The 15,210-nt window shown below is 43.0% G+C and overlaps 1 protein-coding gene across 1 annotated transcript in view; it reads right to left on the bottom strand.

Annotated features, from left to right (window-relative positions):
• GRK5 (G protein-coupled receptor kinase 5) overlaps nt 1–15,210 on the bottom strand; it is a gene marked incomplete at its 5' end in the record, with an annotated part of 93,990 nt that overhangs the window by 51,750 nt on the left and 27,030 nt on the right. The window contains 1 exon segment of the mRNA XM_010003969.1: nt 4,324–4,436. Coding sequence (XP_010002271.1) covers nt 4,324–4,436 — 113 coding nt within the window.

Here is a 15,210-nt window from a genome sequence, read left to right as displayed (position 1 = left end):
AATATTTTCCTCCAGAGGATGCATCTTGATGTGTCTCCAGTGCAAAAGACATAACATCATATAGAATAGAGAGAAAATAATGTCAGGTTATTTTCTCCTTGACCGGAATTAGCCATGTTCTCCTCTGATCTACCTAAATCTGGTTCATGTTAAAATGTTAAAAGCCCTTCTCTGGGAAAAAAAAAAAAAAAAAAAAAAGAAAAAGAAAAAGAAAAAAGAAAAAGAATGTGAGTAGACAAAGCAGGAAAGGGATTCCAGGAGAGAGAAGCAGAGCGGAGTGTAGAGGAGAGGAATGTCACAAGCTAGCACATGGGAAATGTACTGTAGAGAAGGGGACATGGGCAAGACATCCCTGCTGAATTGCCACGTTCTTGTGCTGGAGACCTGGGCTGCAGGGAAGGAAGCATGTCTTCCTAGCAGATTCCCTGCTCACTGATCTGCCTTTCATCACAGGAAACATACTCCCTAACACTTTTATTTCAACAGCTGTCTTTCAACAGCCCCAGATTTGCATGATGTTGCTAAAATATTTGTAAGCACAGCAAAGTGTGCTTTAGGGCTCCATGGGCATTCTTTGCTAAGGGCTTCTAGGGGAGCTGATTTAATCATAAACCATCTCCATTTAATGATAACAGCTTATGTTTGCATAGTTCCTTCATCTGAATGGCTACATAAGGCTTTGGTGAACTAATTATGGGAGATGTTGGTGTTTATGTGCACACAGATAAGAGCAAGCTGCAGCCATTGGAGCTTCTTACTAGACATTTTATCTAGTTAGGTCAGGACCTCCATCATGAAAGTGTTTGCACGATATCCATAATAAGAGATGGCTCTATGATCTTACAGCCTTACTGTTCCACCTAGGAAAAGGGGTTGCTGTAGCCCCATTTCCCAGACAGACACACTGATGGCCACTCACTGGTCCCAAAGCAGTGGTGGGAACCAAACACCCACAGCTCCACCAGCACTGCATGGCAAAGCTCGGCATCTCTTTTTATCACTTTTCTAATTTAATCTTGGGGCCAGCTGCTCACAACCCACGTATCTTTGTAGTCTGTTCTACAATTGATCGATTGTGACTAATTACCCAAACACCATTATCAGAAAACAGGTAGAAACTTCAAGCTTCTGAGCCCTTTAATCTCAATTATTGATTGAAATTGGCCAAGGTATTCACAGGTTTCAGAGGGAACTGACAGACACACCTACATGCATGAAAAATTTAATGACACAAATCTTTTTTTTTTTTTTTTTTTTTTTCAGAAATAGCCTAACAACTGCTTAACTGCACAGACAAAAAACCCTCAGATGCTGATATAACTAGATTTGCAGATGACGACATCAGACCAGGTTAGTTATTTCACGCAACAATTGAAATAAATGTCCAGCAAAGAGGAGATTTCTTTTTTTTTCTCTTTATGTATGTAGACCTCTACAAGGTCTGCTTGATTTTACCAGCCTTTGAAATCAAAGGTGTGAGAGAGAGGTTGCAAAACTTAAGGATGGTAATGGAGGCTGCTGGTAGGTTGTTGAGTGTTTGACTCAAGTTCTGGTTTTCTCTCAGGAGTCCTGATCACTGCTTTCTTTGCAGAAAGTTGAGTGCACTGGTTAAAAATCTGTATTAAAAATGGAGTGGCATCAATTCCTGGCTTCTGCCTGTGACTTACTGTGTGATCTGGTAAAATCACTTAGCTGTGCTCTGTAGAAGAGAAGTGGTCCTGCCTTCCAATGACCAAAGAGCTCTCATGAACAGCTAAATATTTTCCATTTTTATCTTTTTCCTCTTTGTTTGATATTACACAAAAGCTAAGTTTTGCATCTGATTTTAGAAAAAATAACTGAAGTCAAAATAAAATGAAGGCTCTTGGCTTTTTTCTGCTCCAGGCTTGTTACACCAGGTGGTCTCCAAAAGGTTTCACATTCCTGGTGGTCTTAGCATAGGGCTGTAAAGTCAAACTTCTGGTCTCATTATAGGACTTTGCCTAAAGTAGGACTTGGCCTGAATCCCACAACTCATTCGATGCTGGGTGACCCTGCTGAGTGAATTTCAGTAGCAATCATCCAGTTTAATGGCTATGGGCTGTGTTGCTCAGGGATTTTCACAGGCTGGGAGCAAGCCTGTACAGAATTTGGAATCAATAAACAAAGGAGACTGCTGTTAATTAGCGTTAAAAAGGAGAGAGAAAGAGTAAATATCCAGACCCTCACACAGCCAGGAATTTTGTTCCCTAAATCCTCCTACTGTCAGTCTCAGCCTAACTGGGAATGGATTGCTGGCCCAGTGATGGTACACAGGCCATCTCCAGTCTGCCAAGTGAACCCAGGGGTGGGTGCAAAGCACACCCTTGGAAAAGGATTTGGAGATATCAGTCTGGGATTGCTCAGAGAAGGAGCTTTAAAACAAAGCCAGTCCCACCACGACCTTTTGCAGGACCAGTGTCACCTGTGCTGCATGGATGCTGGGAGGACATGGAGTTTCAGTGCTTGGCACCACTCCACAGGGCTTTGGGAGAAGTAAATGACACAGTGCCCTCAATTCCCATAGCTAGAGGTGGGCTGGGCAGGAGAAGCTGGTGGATGCTGGGAGAGGCTGGGAGATGCCACCAGACAGCACTGCAGCCGTGACCCCACGCCAACCCGAATGTTATCACACGGTGCTCTGGGCTGGTGGCACTGGGGACACACCCAGGAGGACAGTTGTGTTTCCTTTAGCCCAGATGCTGTGACAGCTGAAGTGGCTGCTGCTGGGCATGTGCAGGGGCCGCACAACAGGGGCTTGTTCTCCTCAGCCCCTGGGCACCAAACTGTGGGACCAAACTGTGACGCCTGCCGCTGCGAGGAGGCGTGAGAAAAGAACAGAGCCTCGCTAACCCTCTCCAAACTGGGGATGGATCTGTCTGTTCTGTCTGAAATTAAAACCACTTGGAAGCAAGCTTTTGTTGCTGTCTCCGAAAGGATTTCTGTGGCTTCCTAGAGGGATGGCTATCACCCATCTCCTCGGGGCTGTGGGTGTCACACATTTTGTGGCATTTCTGCAGGGATTCCTCCCCCAGGACGGGTGTGTGGTGTTTCATCAGTGGCAGATACCTCACTAGGAGTTGCTGGTTTGGTGCAGGACAAACACACTCAGGGTACCCAAACTGTCCTCCTGCTTGCTGGCCTTGAGCCAAGCTACACGGAGCATTTGTCAGATGGAGCAGTTTTACACACCTTGATGGCTAAACCTTTCTCCCAGGGAAAAGCACGGTAAGTGCTAGGAACATCAGGTAAAACTGATTTGAACTGGATTTTATCCAACACTTTCTGTGATGCTGTAAATCTGCTGTAGATGCTGCAGTGCTAACATAAACCTTTAGTGACCATATGTCCTCTCCCAGACTCTTAGTTCTACAACTTCAGTGCAATCCTCTCATCTTCCTATACTTCAGAATAGCTTCACCACAGTACAAACAAAGCCAATGTTAATTCCTGTTGGTATGCATCTATTTGATTTTGACTGTCAGTCAGGCCTCCTGGACACTCGCACTCAGCAGTGACAAGTTCATCTTCCTTTCTGGTACAATTTAGCCTTTTGGCTCATCAACACCCAGCCCCTCTGCAAGCCCCCAGCAAGAAAGCCACTGAGAGACTGTTCCACTGATAACAGCCTCTCCTGCTGGCACTACACATGGCCAAGTGGTGTCACATTGGGAAAGAGCATCAGGTCCCCCCAGGGTTGCTCAGGGTTGGGTGAACTGATAGCTCAGTGGGGTGGAAAATGGAGCAGATTTGTTTTATGGTGACCTCAAGCAAGTCACCTCTGTACCTTGTGCATCTGTTTTCCTGTTTGAAAAACCTGGATAACAATCAGGATGTCCTTTGGAAATCACCCTGAAGTCTACTGATGAAAAGGCTTGGTAAGAGATCAATATTAGTATTATCACACTCCTTACATCCTCTCTTGTCAGTCCATTCATCATCTTCTCTTTCCTCCCAGTGCCTCCCAGCACTGCAGGCTTCTCCCAAATCAAAAGACATTATGTAGAGCAGCTCAGCTGCTTGGGTGTGGACATGAAGGGAGGCTGTGCCAGCCCCTTGCTGGGGTACCTGTCCTTGTCCCTGTTCAGTATATTATGTTCCCCAAAGCTGGGACAGACCCCCTAGTGCACTGCCCCTCTACTGCCAACAGTGCTGGGACACCGACAGGGTCAGCCCCATCCGCTGCTTGCTCAGGCACTTTAAAGAATCACATCCCATGAAACGGTGATTTCTTGGGGCCACGGGAGTCTCCTCTGCCAGGACAGCACAGTGAAGCACCCCAAAATATTACAAGAACTGACTTACCACCGAGTCAAGGAACCTAATGCAGCACTCGAGCTCGGGTCGAGTTTCACAGAACTGCCGAAAGAGAAGCCTTCCGATCGGCTGCTTTTCACATATGCTGCAGTAATCTCTCTCTAGAGGCAATAAAGAGAAGAAGAGAAGCATGAAAATGAGAAGAGCTTTGCCTTTTGGGTTGATTAGGAGTTTAAAAAGCACTGCAAGTGAACACACAGCGGTGGCCCCAAATCAGAACTGCCACCTTCTCCCCACCACCACATTTCAGGTATCCAAATACAAAATATAATTAAGGGTTTTAAGACTTGCATAGAGGAGGCTTCATTGTATAGAGCTCATGTTGTTAAAATTCCCACAAAAGCCATTCAGCTATTATGAAAAAATAATTTCATTTCTGTGGTGGAAATATATGCACTTTGCAAAGGTACTGCTGAGCCTGGTAGTGTCTGTGGGAACGTAAGGAGTAAATCACAAGTCCTTCAATGTGAGTCATACATTAAAAGGAAGGAAAAGCTGGATTTTGTGGAGATCTTCCTGGGTGCTTCCTAGATACACACTGAAGTGCCCCGAATAGCAGGAAATGCTCAACCCACTCCCTACTAAACAATTTTTGCAAACTACATATTTTCAAAGGTTTCCAAATCTCTGCAATTTTCTCACTGAGCATTAACAAAGGGATGGAGCATATGGCATCTAAATGGTTTCAGTTTCAGCCACCCTCTACAGAAGTGTATCTCCCCTTAAACATCTTGTTTAAATGCCATGCCCTGGGCTGGTGCATCCCAAACCATCATCCCCAGAAAAGCAGAAGGTCCTTTACCCAGCACAGGGACTGTCTGCTGGAAAACATGGGAGAAGGGCAGGCATTATTAATTGGCATTGTACCAGTACAAATGCCGAGGGTTTTGGATATTTTTCTGGTGAGAACAGCAAATCCCCCAGCCTGTTTGGAGCAGCAGTACTCTCTCAAGACACGTTATTCCTCTGGAAGCACACATATGTCAAACAACATACTGTGTTTCCTTAAGTGTTCCTCTCACCACCCTCCTCGTTGCCATATGGCACTTGCTGTTATTATGGAAACAACCGGCTTCTAAACACATAACATAGCACTGCAAACAGACATATGAAACCCACACAAGTTGTCAGAGCCTTGGTTACTTCTTCTCAGGCCTGGAATTGCTCCTGCAATGTCTTGTATTTCCAGTTGGCTTTGTCCCTCTGTGCCCTCTAGCTCCATCCACTCCAAGGGCATGCAGTGATTGGACAAGGGGTAATGACTTTAAACTGGAAGAGGGGAGATTAGGCTGGATATTGGGAAGAAATTCTTCACTCTGAAGGTGGGGAGACATCTGGCACAGATTGCTCATAGAAGTTGTGAATGCTCTATCCCTGGAAGTGTCCAAGGCCAAGCTGGATGGGGCTTAGAGCAACCTGGTCTAGTGGAAGGTGTCCCTGCCCATGAAGGGGGGTTAGAGCTAGATGATCTTTAAGGTCCATTCAACCCAAACCATTCTATGACAATCTGCAGGCACCTGGCTGCGAAAGAGCTCGCCTTTGCCATGGAGGCACTGAGCCAAAGGGCTTGCTCATCACAGGTCATGGCCTGAGGACCACGTCCTCCAGAACCAGGACATCCCTCCAGGAGGTTAAATGCTGTACAGTGTGTTGGACTTGGTGACCTGTAGCTGGGAGGCAGGTGAGCAGGAGCACCCAAGGCTGCCTCTGGAGGGTTGGAGGTTGAACCACATCTGAGTGATGTTTGCTGCTGCTTTGACTAACTCACTCTTCTGAGGGCATGAATAAAACCCCCACCCTGAACACCAGCCACACACATCCTGCCTGATCACTGTCCCAAACCCAGTCCCTCCAGAAGCCCAAACCCACGGCCATCTTCCTCATGTTAAACAAGCAGTGCAAAAAACACAGCTGTCTGAATTTGTAACAGGATAAACCACAGAGGAACACATGCATCAACCAGCCACTTCATCCTGTATTTTCTCCTGTACAATGCTCCATGATGCATAGTGGCAATGCTTGTACAAAATGCAATTAGTTTCTCAAAGGTGTTATGATACACTGACACTCGCTGTAGCAGAGGATGCTCTTCTAACACAAGAGCTGGTGGTGTCAGCTAAATAAGTGTGCAAATTCTTCAGACAGTAACTGTACTTTATAGCATAGCAGGAAAAGAAAACAAGCAGCTAAACACTTTTACATATGTGGAGGAATGAAACATGAAGGAGTTATGGGCACAGACTTCTTCCTAGGGTACCTAAGTTGGCCAACATGTGAGAAGGGTGACCGGTTCATAATAAGGAAAAAGGAAATACCAGAAATAATCTCTGAAAACACAAGAGGCAGAGCAGTTCCCTGGAGCCATCCACTCCTGGGTTGTGTTCGTTTAAGTGCTGGATAGACCAATGCAGACAATAAATACATGATGCAACTGCTTTCATTCCTTCTAGGTGACACACAATATTTTCTTAGGCCCTGAATTTGCCATTGGCCTCACTGAGTCAGCTGAAGGAGTCTGCTCTCTGCTAATTCTTGGGATGCATGAGCCCTCGAGGGGACTAAGAAAGAAAAACACCTCTCTCAGCTAAAGCAGAGAAAAAAGAGTGCATAGTTTTATTATAGCAAGGAAAGCAGAAGTGTTTTAACAGTGTGCTGTACCCCAGAGAGGTGGCTGAAGCACCCCAAGCTGTGCTGAGGAGGGGAGGGGGCGGGTATCGCGCCAGGGGCTCCCTCAGGCTGGGGCTAATCGTGTCGTGTTGCTCTCCCTCTGCCTGCCAGTAAAAATATCCACCCAGTTTCAGAAGTTTAAAAAATAGAAAGAACGATTTCCTGAGGAAATGGAAATGTTAAACACTTGGAAGTGAAACCATATGCTTACGATGATGGAGCGTAACTAAAACAGCTCTGAGAGTGGTATCTTTGGTAGTCACATCCTCCTGCTTTGGCACAATCCGGTTTGACACCTGCAAAGTCACCCAAAATGGGGGTGAAAAGCTGGGTGGGTCAAAGCCCTAGGAAAGTCTCTTCTCACTGACACCAAGCTCTTTATTTACAAACTATCATTGGCAATAACGTGCGCATGCAAGTGAATTCTTTATCTTCCTAACCAAGTCACGACACAGATTAATTTAAAAAAGGTATTACATAAAATGTCATCATAAACATTCATAAGCTGAATAAAAACAAATAACATTTATTCTAAATTCTACTGACACATTTTTCCCTTTACTTCATAGCTCATGTGTTGAAATACTGCTTTAAAGAGCACCCAGTACACAGAACACACCAAAATAGTTACACCTGCCTACAGACAATGCCATCGTTATTCGAAGTCTGTGACCAAATTTGTTCCCCAACAGATGCTCTGGTGCGGTTCTGAAAAATATCTAAGCACACACCTGGGAAAAACAGTCCTATTGGTAAAATTTCAGACTGATAAAAACACGTCTTCAACAAAGTGAAAGGACCCCAACAATGTCATAAAGTTGCTGATGATGATAAAATTTCTGGCTTTCAAGTAAAAGGGAAATATTACAATATTTTAATTAGATTTAAAAACTTCCTGTGATTTGGGATGATTTTTTAATCTTAATTTTCTCATTTAACTAGCATCTTTTCCTGGGTCAAAGTATTATCTTCGCAAGATGGAAGAGAAAGTTGTAGCTTGTAGGAAGACCAGGTCCCCTCTCCTTTTACCCATTTGCAATATACCTGTGGGTTTTGGTGGGTTAGTGGGGAGCTACAAAACTGGGTGAGGACTCCTGGCTGAAACCCACTCTTTTCTGATGCCGTTTCATTCTCTGTAAACTGCAGGTGTCTAAACAGGACTGCTATGGAAAGTTGTACTTCTGTTTCTGGGCAGAAGACCTCATTTTGAAGGGCTGCTAACCCAACACCTGCAGCCAGCTGGTGAGGGTTCCTCCTGTGGGTGCTTGTGGTGAGGGATGAGCTCAGTTTAAATCTCCCTATTCAAGTCTACAAAAGCCAGGAACATCTTTTCAGCTTTTTGGTCATTACTGATGTGGCCAATGATTGCAGTTAATGTGCTGTTTACTAAGGAATATTTTAGTTTCCAACATACTGGAATTCCAAAAGAAGATATTTCAATGCATTGAGGATCACCAAGAAGACATGAGCCATGTTGCTGCACAGGCAAACTTGGACATGGTCTTTTGATCTCTGCTCTCCCTGGCATTAAATCAACCTGGATCAGAACTGAGTAAGATCCAAATGCAATGTAATTCTGCTGCCTTAAAAAAAACAAACCAAACAAACCAACAAAAAAAAACAACTAACAAAAAAACAAACCAAACAAACCAACAAAAAAAAACAACTAACAAAAAAGAAATTAACCAAAAAACCCTCCTTATGCCCCAGAAACCACCCAGTGGATGTAGAAAGAATTAATTGTTCTCTTCCTGCTCATGCTCAATGACACAACATAAGAACTCATCTTCCCTTTTTTTTTTTTTTTCAATTAAGGTGAGTCAAAGTCTTTCAAACAGATGTTCCAAGTAAACTATTTACCTGCTGTTCTCTTTCTCCAGCCTTCTCCAGTCCCAACAAACTCATGGAAGAAAGCATTGGAATACAAAGGAACTCTCAGTCCCTACACTCAACCTGTACCACAGGGAGAGTCACCAGAGCCAGAAGGGCCTTGTAATCTGTTTGCAAGACTCTTGGCAAGCCAAAAAAAGGACTTTATTTTTTTCAAGGGTCTGAGGGTTGACAAAGTGATTCCCACCAGCCCTGGGATGGATGGAAAGTTCAGCAAGAGATGTCCCAAAATCACACACCTCCCTCCTCATTCAAACTCTCCTAAAAGAGATCCTAACCAACCCAGCTTAAATATAAAACAACTTTTTCCCCATCTCTGCTTTCTACATGTAAGTTCTCTTACAGGGCCACACAATGAAAAGGACAGAAGCAGAAAGTAAAAGCAACATTAAAAAATATTCAGCATGACTGACCTAAACAGACACTCAGAGCCCATTGTACAGAGTGCAATTGAATCAATTTCCTCCTTTTTGTCAAAAAAAAGAAGACCAAAGCCTTTATAGCTTACAGAAATATTTTGTGTCCAGTCAGGGTACTAAAAGAAAACAAATTGCATCTTTTAATACTGAATAACCACATTAATACAAATACATTTCTCATTTAAAACCAGCAAGTCTAACACCAGTCCTTATAAATATATCTTATAATTTACTGCTGCTCTTCTCCAGCCAAAAGTGGTATAAACTTAACAAACAGTACATACTAAACTGCATAGTCTTTGAGGCTGATGAAAGTTGCTTCTTATCAAAAGATCCTTTGTGGATGCTTTAAAAGGATTTAAATTGCTTTGATTGCATTATTAACAGTGACTGTGTTGCTCTTGTATTTCAGAATAATCTGGAAAGCTGGAACATTAGCTCTTGCACTCTACAAAAGACAGCTTTCTATCTCTAATAAATATGCTTCAATGCAAAAGTTAATCCTTGTGTTCAAAAGCAAGATCCCAAGATTGGCCATGTTAAGATTTCTGCAGACCCACTTACTACCTTCTGATTTTTTGGTGGCCTTCACTACTGGAGATGTCATGGCCACTCAGAACTTTATAAACTGCTGAGAACCTGTGTACTTGCAGTGAAAAACATATCAGGTTTCTTTCTTTCAGAATCTGAAAAGAAGGGCCCATTTCTAATGAAGAAACCAAGTTAATGCTGTTTGAAGTGTAGAAATTGGCCAAGTACATGTACAGTAAGGGAGTGAGGGATCTCCTTTTCATGGTGGCTGCTGGAGAATGTTGCAGAATGGGAAGAAACAGAAAGGAAACTTCTTGTCCACTTGTCTGCTTTTTTTGTTTTGTTTGGGTTTTTTGGGTTTGTTTGTGGGGTTTTTATGGCTTTTTGTTTGTTGTTTTTTTTCCCCTGGAGTTTGGGGTTTGTTTGGGGTTTTTTTTGTTGTTCTTTGGGTTTTTTAAAATATGGAACCCTGTTGTTGAGATGCTGAGGACTCCCCATTTGCCCTGTCTCCAGCAATGCATTTAAAAAGAGAGGCAAGCCAAACAATTAGAGGCTGCAAGACCAAAATAAAACCTCCTCATTTCAGCTCATTCAAAAACTCCCGGGAAGTGTAGCAGCTAAGTCATGTTATAAAAGCCTAACACAAGCATCTAGGCTCCCCTGGGAATTCAGTTACCAGCACAAGTAACATTCTGTACCTTGCAGACCCCAGCAGCTTGCTGCATTTCTACAATGGGGCTAAGAGCCCTGCCCCACCTCAAAGCAGAGTGGCCAGGATCAGGACATGAAAGTGTGTGAGCCCAAAGTGCTGCTGGATAAGCCCTGTGCCTCCTCGCTATTTACTTGCAATGCAAACCCCTGGAGTGGAAATGTAGTCCAAGAGAGCACAGCAGAGGCTTTTTCTACACGAACCACTATCCTGCTCCATAATGTCACCTGGCACTTCACCCAGATTAAAAGTGATGACGTAGCCCCTGTCTTGGAGAGTGTTTATCTTGGCAGGGCCAAAGCTGTGCAGGTGCAGAACAGAAACTCTGAGGCCAAGGGCTGTGATGAAGTTGTGCTGCTGGTAGCAAAAGCACACTCCTTCTAACAATACATATTTCACCTGTTTTCTTTCTTTTTAATAAAATACAGACATTTTTACAATTTATGACAGGATAATGGTGTGATAGATTTCTTATTTTGAACAGCAGCTCGTCCTGGGCTGCAGTGAAAACCAGCACTTCATTGCTTTAGAAAGCCCTAGACCTTCCCTACGAAGCTCCAGGGAAGAAAATGGTCTTTGGCCTGGGCTGATTTTCTCCTCTTGAATTTAAGATTTTCTACAAAAAATTCAGAGACCCTCATCTATGCAGTTACAGTGCTTTGGCACTGGCTATCCAAGTTTAATTAATTAAAATACAAATGCCATCAAGCTTACTTGACACAATGTAATTATCCCAAAACTGGTCTTAAGTCCTGCCAACAATTCTCTCTGCTTGTCAGCTGTATTTTTTAAAACAAACAAAATTTAATCTCCTGTTCATCAAACATCTAATGTAATTATTCAGATGCAGACAGTGTTCAGTTTGTATAACTTGCTTTATTTCCACTCTTTTCAGGGGATTAGGCTACAGGGATGAACTCCACACATCACAGCAACATGATACTTAAGTCCAACTTTAGAACTGGACCAATATGAAAAAATTTTTGGAGAGTATTATGAGAAATTCTCAGTTAAATTCACCTAAGTGACATACATGGATCCTCTCACTTGGTTTTTGAAAGCAGCTGCATTGAAGTCTTGCTTATGGAATGTTATTTGAAAGTCAGATCCCACAAACAGTTGCATAAATATGTTTGCATAAGTACTTGAACCAGAACGTGCATGAGGCTTTGTTGATTTTGGACAAAGATTTTGGCCGAAGGGATAAGAACCCACCCGCCCCTTCTGTAGCAGCAGCAGGAGGATCAAACGAGATCCTGTGAGCTCAATATAGTCACTGCACACAAAAAACGAGTGAGGTCCAGTGCCTGGGGAGGGACCCTCAGCTGTCTCAGGGGGGGACATTTGGTCACCCAGTCTTGTGCCAGGAGCACAGTCAAATGGCAAAGAGCAAATTCTCTCCCTTGAGACTAGGCTGTTTGCCAGTGAACAACAAATTCTCATCCTAACAAAATCTGAGTTACTCTGCTGAGTTATCCCAGCCCTCCTCCAACACTTCTGGTATCTTCTAAAAGTTACTTGTTCAGGCAACTGCATCATTTCCACTGAGGTCACTGATGAAGCCCAAAGTTCAGAAGCAGACTGCAGATACTGCAGGGACCAGAGTAGGGGTTTTGCTTGAGAAGATGGGGCTTGCCTTTAACGTTTGAGACCATTTTTAAATCACAGAAGCAAAAACATATATTGTTGCATTAAGTACAAAGAAAGACAACAAATAACTGTTACAAATCATGAAGGCCACCTTCAAGCCTGCTGAAATGGATGGAAAGATTCTCTTCAATTCCAGTGGGTTTTTGATCATGCCTAGTTTTCCCACCTTCATCAAACAGAATCACAGAATCACAGAATGTCAGGGATTGGAAGGGACTTCTGAAGATCATCAAGTCCAACCCCCCTGCCAGAGCAGGACCACCACAGAATCTAGGGCAGGTCACTCAGAAACACATCCAGATGGGTCTTGAAAGTCTCCAGAGGTGGAGACTCCACAACCTCTCTGGGCAGCCTGTCCCAGGGCTCCGTAACCCTCACAGTGAAGAAGTATATCCTCATATTGAGATGGAACTTCCTGTTCTCAAGTTTGTATCCATTGCCCCTCATCCTATCACAAGCCATGACTGAAAAGAGACTGGTCCCTCCTTCTTGACACCCACCCTTAAAATATTTTTAAACATTGATAAGATCCCCTCTCAGTCTTCTTTTGTCTAGACTAAACAGCCCCAGGTCTCTCAGCCTTTCCTCAAGACAGGTGTTCCTGTCCCTTAATCATCCTTGTAGCCTCTGTTGTACTCTCTCAAGTAAATCTCTGTCCCTCTTGAACTGGGGAGCCTAGGACTGGACACAATACTCCAGGTGGGGTCTCACTAGGACAGAGTAGAGGGGGACAAGAACCTCCTTCAACCTGCTGGACACACTCTTCTTAATGCACCCCTGCATGGCATTGGCCTTCTTGGTCACAAGGGCACATTGCTGCTGGATTGTGAATGTGCAAATGGAGCATTTTTAACTCTTTTTAAAAACTGAAATCATTGGGTATCGTATTTTTAAACACATCCTCTCTTTTGCACTTGGCTACCAGTTAGAATAACTGCATAGAAGGGAAACAAAAAGCAAAAAAGAGCAGGGAGACAGACTGACTGACAGACAGATGGACACTCTTCTAGTTAAAAAAAAAATCAAATTACTACTAGTAAGTGGGTTACCAATACCATAAATGACACTTGAAAAGCACATGCCCCTGGATCAATGCCTTTGATGAGGTTTCCTGAGCAGTGTCTCAACTTGGCTGTCTTCATGGCTGGTCACAAAGCTATTCAGGGCATGGTGGACTTCCAAACTACTTCACATACATCACAAAAGATGCACCATCACCAAAAATTTCCCAGCACTTGAATGTGGTGCTTGTTCTGCAGCCCCAGGGGCAGGGCTGCCCGCCCCATAACCACCACCCAGACTGGAAAAGGAGTTGGTCTTTATCTTCTTAAATGACTTTCAACAATTGTGTCTGCGGCAAGGCCAGAGGAATGGAAAGAATCCTGCAAATAAATATGAAAGCTCACCTCAGAAGAGCCCTGGTAAATTTGGGGAACAAACACTTGGTTGTTCTCATTTTGTTCTGCTTTGGATCGGGATGACAAAACTGGACGATTTGTCCTCAAAGAAGGTAGCTATTGAGAATTTATTATTTATTTTTTGGGGGGACACTTTTATGTCCAGTCTCAAAGATTTTAACAGAAATACCAACCTTATTTTCTGTCTAGTGCTGTTATTTAGACTCCTGCCTGGTGATAGTCTGAGTAATACGCACTGAAAGAAAATTTCAGCAAAAGTTGTAATTTGAATGTTTAAGGTTATGAAATCTACAGAACTGTTGCTGTTGTACGTAGCACAAAATAAACATCTCGATTCCAGGAAACCAAAGGAGACATCTTGTGAATCGCTTTCTTAAGACAAAAAGACTTCTGCAGAACTATTCCTTGACTTCTAAACTAGCCTGGGTAGAAACTGGAGCAGCCGTTAAAGACTAAACCTTCAGCAGGTCAATAAAATGGCAGAATGCACACAGCCACCAGCACAGCCCCTCTGCGAATGCATATTCAAGAAGCATACGTTGCTGACATGCACATAATACAACTATTCACAGGGATGACTAACTCTGCATGCCATTCAGGAGTCACTGCAAGTTCTAAACATCTCAGCCATTTTATTAGTGACCTTTAACAAGATGCTGTTGGTTGTTATTTCATTGCTAAATTTATTTTATTTTTCTTTTAGTTTTTCTTCTGATGTTTTGAGAACCCCCAAACTTCAAGTACAAGAAACCCCCACAGTCTTACACCAGTAAGTTACTTTTCTATGAGTTTGTCAATCCCAACCTTTTAAAAAATTGCAAAATGAGCTCAACCATCAACTTAAATATTCAAAGTGACAATAATACTCTGGAAAAAAATAAATAAATTCTCCTCAGCAATTTTAAGGGGTATCACTGACATTTGACAATGCTGCTAAATTACCATTTAACTGGATCTTTGGCCCACGTACAAGGAGCCTCCTTGTAATAACACAGACACTGACTTTGCCTTGGTTTATATTCACAAGGCTGATTTGCCTGCCTGCTGAGTGACAGCCCCCTCTGAGTGGGTGTGAAGGAGCTGAGCTGCTGAGTAAAATTGATATGAATAATGGAAAAGAGATTTTAAAGTAATTTAGAAACCTCAAATACAAGAGGGAGATTGCCAATGGAAAGTGTTTTTTTCTCCTTCTTGACAGAAGGCTGAAGTACCAAGGATCTCTTACTAAATTATTGAGATGGATGAAGAGAGTGTGGCAGCTGGTGTCCAGACACAAGAACCATGAACACTCTTAGTCAGGTCTAAAAAAAATATGCCGTTTAAGATAGAATTTCCTCTTCAGTTTTACGAAAACTGGTTTGTCACAGGGAAACTGAGTGAGTACTTTTGCAATCTTAAAGGTTATTCTAAAATATGGGGGTTTTTTAATTGTATGTTTTAATTTTTTTCTGTCACGTCTTGGTTTAGTTTCACACTCTATCACACTAATATCTTAGCCTCATAAAGTGTTTTCTTTTCCCCCCCATAACATTTTGTTTCCTAGATTTCAACCTACAACCACAAATGTTCAGCAACACAAAATGACGCTCTT

This window comes from Chaetura pelagica, unplaced genomic scaffold (assembly GCF_000747805.2).
Source record: "Chaetura pelagica isolate M959 unplaced genomic scaffold, ChaPel_1.0 scaffold248, whole genome shotgun sequence".
Lineage (NCBI taxonomy): Eukaryota > Metazoa > Chordata > Aves > Apodiformes > Apodidae > Chaetura > Chaetura pelagica.
The sequence above is the reverse complement of the archived record's forward strand: the minus strand, read 5'-3'. Positions and strand labels throughout refer to the sequence as shown.